Source organism: Ursus maritimus, unplaced genomic scaffold, assembly GCF_017311325.1.
Source record: "Ursus maritimus isolate PB19 unplaced genomic scaffold, ASM1731132v1 scaffold_24, whole genome shotgun sequence".
In the NCBI taxonomy this organism is placed as follows: Eukaryota; Metazoa; Chordata; class Mammalia; order Carnivora; family Ursidae; genus Ursus; species Ursus maritimus.
The window spans coordinates 35,330,172-35,336,408 of record NW_024424897.1 but is presented as its reverse complement, the minus strand read 5'-3'; the positions used below and the strand labels follow the sequence as shown (position 1 = coordinate 35,336,408).

The window sequence follows — 6,237 nt, the reverse complement described above, 5'->3', positions numbered from 1 at the left end:
GTGTGTGTGTGTGTGTGTGTGTGTGTGTGTGTGTGTAGAGCTTTGTGAAGGTAGAAGAGTTGATACTGAGGGCTTTACATTTAGAATTTTGCAATTTTGGCAAAAACAAAAACCAAAAACCCAGATAGACAAAAAATATATATATATAGTCCCACCTGATGCACAGCGGGTCGGCGTTTCTGAAGCTATAAGAGTTTGTTGTCGCGGCTCCTGAACACTGAGACAACACTAGTGAGAGACTTCCCGGAGCCAGAACCCTCTTGGCCGGCCCGGAGTGGCCCGGGCTGCTCCACCTCCCTCACCCGGCTGCGCCTCTCGGCCTCCGTCGCCGCGGCTCCTGGCGTCACCACTGGCTGTGCGCCCCCGTGGCCGCCGTGGGTGTTCCTGTGCCGCCCTCGGGCCAGGCGCGCGCGCTCGGGGAGTCTGTCCCCGCCACCGGGTCCAGGTGGAAGACGGGGAGAGGTCTGCATTTCCCTTCGGGAGCCCCAGTTCTGCACCTTGCCAGACGGCGCACGGATCCCGGTTCTACCTCCAGGCGGATTTGGATCCTGTTTCTTGTCCCCCTTTCCCATCCGGACTCCTCAGACGGAAAATGGTCCCCGAGGCTGAAGGAAGTGTGGAGGGGGGGGTGAGTTGCTTTTTTATGTTTTTTTTTCTTCTTTTTTCTATTTTTCTTAAATAAAGGTTCATTTCTGTACAACCACCAACTCCGCGGACCGTGCGACATCCCGCTACCACACGGCCGCCTCGTTCATTTCGGGGGGGTGAGACAGGTGGTTCCCATAGCTCGCCCCGCCGTTGACCGACAGCGATGAGAAGGGCGGGCTGGGCCCGAAGACCTCCGCCGACATTGAGTGTAGAGGGCCAGGCAGGCTGGGCTCAGGGCTGGGCGAGTCCCCGGGGGGATGCGCCAGGATGTCGGTGAACCGCTGCGCCTCGCTCGACGGGTGGTGGCCGGGCAGCGGGTGCTCCAGGCCGCCCAGGGGCGTCCCGGAGGGCCCGGACGACGGCACGAAGGGCAGGTCCACTGGCGTCTGCGCCTGCGAGGACGGGGGGCCTTGCGGGAAGAAGTCGTAGTTGCCCCCGGGCCCGTAGTACTCGCCCTGGTAATCTGCGGAGCAGCGGGGCGGAGGAGGTCAGGGCGGAGCAGGAAGGACGAGAGAGGCGACTCGCCGAACTCGCGGCGGGGGGGCTCCCCCTGCGGGGCTGGCAGCCGGGAGGAGGCCTGGTGCAAACACTGGAGCTGCTCCCTACCAGCCCACCCGCCTCGTTCACGGCCGGGAATTCGGCCCTCGGTCTCGACTACCGACCCCTGATTTACTCCCCAGCCTTCTCCATCTCTCCCCCGCTCGCCACTTCTCTCAAGAAAACCAGAAGCGCCTCCCGCACCGCCGCCCGCTTCCAACGAAGCCAACTCCGGGTGGCCGCGCCCTGCCACTCGGCGGCACACTCACCTCCGTAGAAGGAGAAGGGCCCGTTGGGGATGAGCTCGCCCGGCTCCAGGCGGTCCACGAGCGGCCGCATCCGGCGCGGACTGCGGAAGAAGGCGTGGCGCCTGGCGCCCAGCGCGCTCAACTGCTTCATCCTCCGTTCCTTGGAGCGTCTGTTCTGGAACCAGACCTGGAGCGCACACGCGGCGAAGTGAGGCCCCGGAGATCCTCCCCACCCCCACCCCCACTTCAGGTGAGCGGCCGATCGGCCCCTAACCCCTCCAACCGCTAGCTCGACTTAGCGTTCCGAGTGTGTGGTGTTGGGTGGTGTGTGGGGGTTATGTCTCTGAGCAGGGCCGCCAGGGGCGGCCCGGGAGCCAATGATGTACGGGATTCCCGACCGGGAACCTGGGCAAGCCTCCCTGCCCGACGTGAGGCAGTTGGAGTTGTTTCCAACAGTCACACTGTCACAGCTTCTGGGGGCTGTACCCACATTGACACTCAGCCTCCCCAAATAGTGTCAGACACACGCAGCTTCCCGTTCACGGTTCCTGGCAGCCCCCTCCCCCGCATGATCGTGACAGAGAACTAAACAGCCTCCTGTTGACACTCAGTCTACCAATGATAGTGACACCCAAACCCACAATCTCCTTTTCACATCCACGCAAATCTCCCAGTGCCAAATATACTTATCCACAGCCTCTCACTGACAAGGACACAGACGTGCAACCTTCCATTCACTATGCACACGTTGGCACAGCCTCCCAGGGGCCGCAAGGCCTCCGGTGGAGGGCAGCCTGCCTCGGTGCCCAGGCACACTCAGCTTCCCAGGCACGTCCACCACATCCTCACAGAGCCTCCGCAGGTGAACCAGACACCTAACCTTGGGCGGGAGATTCAGGCCCAAATCACATGCAGCCCCAAGTCCTCACAACACACTGGCACAGATGCCCAGATGTCCATCTCCTGTCCCTATCCCACTCTAGACCGCCAGAGGCTGAGCTGACTCCAGCCCAGGACTCCCCCCTTCAAACCAGGACACCCCATCTCTCTCTGGAGAAGACATCTCTGCTCTGGGGCTTGTCTAACTGAGGCAAGAGACCCACGAAGTAGGTGGGGGACGCAGAGGGTGATCTGTGTTGCGGAGAAGCCAGTGGAGCTGATTAATTCTGGCATGTTCAGAGACCTGTGGGCTCCTTCCAAACTAGGTGGGTGGTGCAGAAGAAAGGGTCCTAACTCTCTAGCAGTGTCCAACAATGTCCCCTCTTCCAGCCTCATGCTGAGCTCCCCAGCCCTCCCCCTCTGCCACTACCATCACCAGCTTCGAATTGGGAAATGGAGGGAGCCTAGGGATTTCCAGATGCCCTACGCAATGGGGCAGCACAGCACAGGTCGACAGGGTAGGGGTGTGTCTGGGCCTCTCTAGTCCTCCCCCCTCCAGCCTCCCAGGACGCACTCCCCTCTTTGAGGCTGGGTTGCCCCAGCTTGGCCTGGGTGCCTGCCTAGAGGAGCCATGTGGGTCTGAATGGGAAGGGGGCAAACTGAGCGGCACACCCAGGCCCTGACCTGGATGACACGCATGTTGAGGCCAGTCTCCTGAGCCAGCTGCTCCCGGATATGGCGCGTGGGCTTGGGAGTAGCAGCGAAGGCTGCCTTCAGAGTTTCCAGTTGCTTCGCCTTGATGGTGGTGCGCGGCCCCCGCCGCTTGGCGCCCAGGTTCTGGTCGTCATTCTCGTTGCTGCCCCCTTCCTTGTCCGATACGTTGGCGCTCTCCGAGTCCTTGGCATCATCCTGTGATGGGTCTTGGGAGTCCGGAGACAAACTGGGGTCACTGCCTGTGGTGGCTGCGGAGAGGGAAGGGACAGGTGAGCAGCGGCCTCAGTGGGCCTTCTTCCCCCAGGACCCGCCCGCCCCTAGCGACCTGGGAATTGGGGCCTCACCCGAGTGGAGGCTGTTCTCTTTGGCGACACTGCTGTTGCTTAGGTAATCCTCTTTGCAGACGAATTTGTTCTCGTCGATGATATAGAGCTCCTCGCCAGTGGAGAGCTGCTTGTTACACATCATGCAGGTGAAGCAGTTTAGATGAAACACTTTGCTCCGCGCTCTCCGCACCAGGTCGCTAGGGGAGATGCCCTGTGCGCAGCCTGCGCATTTGGTACCGAAACACCTGCGGGATGGGAGAGGATGGGTTGGCGAGGGGCGGGGGGAGAACAGAGGCCAGGAAAAAGAAGATAGAGAAAGAGGAGGAAGAAGAGGAAGAAGGAAAAGAAGAGAGACAGCCAAAAAGAGGCACAATGCCGATCGAGCAGGCAAGAAGGCAGGAGAGGGCGCGGGGCACCAGTGAAAAGTCAGTGAGGAGATACGCATGGTTAGAATGAGAGCGAGGGATCTCGAGCTGCCCCCCCCCCGCCCCAGCCTCATGCCCAGTGTTGTCCCAGAAGAAAAGAGCGCCTGCGGAAGAAGGCGTCAAGGCGGCGATTGGAAGGGGGAGGGAGGCACTTATTTCCCTATTAGATGCAGAGAACAGTCAAATTCGAATTAGAGTTCCATGTAAACGCGTCCCGAGCGCCGCTTTTCTCTCCTAGCATCGCCTCTCACCGCAGAAGGACCCGCGCGTAGGCTGAGGGTTGGCAAGGTCCAGTCCCGCCGCAGGTAAAGAAACAGCCGCGGAGCGCGCAGACGGCTGCAGCTCGGCCGCCGCCACGTTCAATCCCAAAGCCCAGCCGGCTGGCGCAAGCTAGAGCCACCGCAGGGCTCTACGTCCCGGGCTGCGCTTTGCGGGAGCCAGGCCTCCGGGGCCCACTGGCAACTGGCACCGTTCGCCGTTCTCCGGTTCGGCTCCAGCCAGTATCGGGGACACCAGGCGCGGCCGAGGTTCGGAGGCTCAGCCTGCGCTTGCTCCCGGCGATACCAGCCTGCACAGCGCTTTTCTCCGTGGTTCCCCGCAATCAGAGACACGCTTCCGGGGGCAGCGTTGGGGACAGAGCGTTCTGAGCCTCTGAGCAAAGTGACCCAGATGGTTTTGCACCCCCACCCCTCCCAGTTTGATCTGTCACCAAAAACTCAGAGGAGAGCAGAGACCAAGTCAACCGAGTAAACTGGGAGGTTTCAAACCAGTACAGAGGAATTAAAATTCGCATTTGCTCCTGTTCTTCTCGGTTGACTTTTGTGTTTGTGTGGGTTTCGTGGTAAGATAGTACGTTTAAGAGAATAAATTAAAATGCTAAACGAAGGAGGGGCGTCTGGAGAAGTCCCGGCTCAGGCGAGCCAGGCCTGGGTTTTTCCCGGTTTCGGCAAGAAGGTGGGACAAGGGGATGGCGGGCAGTGCTTAGGAGATCTCCAAGCTGAGCCTCCGCCACAAAGCCGAGGTTCGCATTGGGTGGAGGCCGACCCTCCCACCAACCCAGGCAGCCGGGAGGCGGAGGGGAAAAGTCTTCCCGGAGGCTGGAGCCTTCGGGCATTTCACAGGCGCGGTGCAGTTTGCCCAGGCCAGCGCTTGGAGGCCAGTCGGGGTTTCAAGAACACCCTGGAATGTGCACCGTAGGCATTAGGGCAGAGTTTTTCCCTTTCGCCGCCAAGGCAAGGGACTCACACACTCCAACGCAAAAGCCTCGGCGGTTCCCGCCAAGATCTTTTGGAGACGAAAAGCAGAGGCATGGATCTAGCCCGGGCTTCTAAGCTTAGCCAGGAGGGCGAGCAACCTGGGCTGCTCGGAGAATGCAGTTGCTGGAGAGCTCTGTGTGAGGGGGAAAGACAGCAGCTGGGGTTACAACCCCCAGGCTGTGCTGCCTCCTTCTAAGCTTGGAGGGGCTCCTGGGCTCAAGCCCACTCACACCCTTTCTTCCCAGGCACGTGCAGCCAAGCGGGGACCCACAATTTCCAGGACGCCAGCAGGGCCGCGTCCCGGGCGCCCAGCGCGCCAGCTGGCAAAGAGGCGGGTGCCCGTGGGACTTGGCTGCCCTCTCCAAGGCTGCTCCTAACGCGGTTGCTTCGGCCACGCTGACCTCTGATCCGAAGCTGGCCGGGAAGGGCCCGCAGGGAGGGAGCAGCAGAGGCGCGCCAGGGAAGTACTCACCGGAAAAAGTCGTTCTTGCAGTAGAGCTTGCCTTCCCGGGAGAAGCACTTCTCGGTCAGGTTGCATTTACATTCACAGCACTGGACGCACTTGACATGCCAGGCCCTGTCCAGCACGTTCAAGAGGAAGCGGTCCAGGATGGGCCTTTTGCAGCCGGCACAGTGCACCATGGTCTTTGGTTTGGTCGGGTGAGGCCGGGAGAGAGAAGAGCAGGTAGAGCCTAGGGGATGACTCCTGAAGACGTCAGCAAGAGCTCCCCAGCCCCTCCAAAAAGAGGAGACACACTGGGGGTGCAAGCCAAAACCCGCACCAGGAACTCTAAAGGGGGTGAAAAGGAGGCCGATGGGGAGCGGAGGGCACCTCGGTGGAGTGTGCAGCCTGGGAGTCCCAGGGCCCTGGGGCACAGCAGCACCGCTGCAGCTCCTGGGGCAAGGAAGAGTCTGTGGCGGGCGAGAAAGCGACTCTTCTGCCCAGAGCCCGCGGAGGACTGAAGGTCACCGAGAACGGCGACGGGAACAGAAATAAATAAAACGGAGTCGGAGAAGGAAGAGGAGGACGCAGCGAGCTCGGGTTGCAGGGAAAGCGCCGTGGAGTTCTCCTGGGCTTGAGGTAGAGCTGTCAGAAGTCAAAGTGCATCTGCTTTTGTCGGGGTATGAGGGCGGGTGTGTGTGTGCCGGGCTGCCTGCCACCGACCGGGATTTCCCCTCCTCTTTTTTTTTTTTTTTTTTTTTT

General features: G+C 60.8%; 1 protein-coding gene across 1 annotated transcript; it reads right to left on the bottom strand.

The window, feature by feature from the left end:
• Nucleotides 1–6: 6 nt before the first annotated feature.
• Nucleotides 7–6,231, bottom strand: LHX1 (LIM homeobox 1). The gene is made up of 5 exons (XM_040640949.1): nucleotides 5,506–6,231; nucleotides 3,371–3,597; nucleotides 2,997–3,274; nucleotides 1,455–1,620; nucleotides 7–1,111 (listed from the first exon to the last, which is right to left on the bottom strand). The coding sequence occupies exons 1-5, from the start codon at nucleotides 5,673–5,675 to the stop codon at nucleotides 732–734; spliced, it is 1,221 nt and encodes a 406-aa protein (XP_040496883.1). The 5' UTR covers nucleotides 5,676–6,231; the 3' UTR covers nucleotides 7–731.
• Between the last annotated feature and the right edge of the window lie 6 nt (nucleotides 6,232–6,237).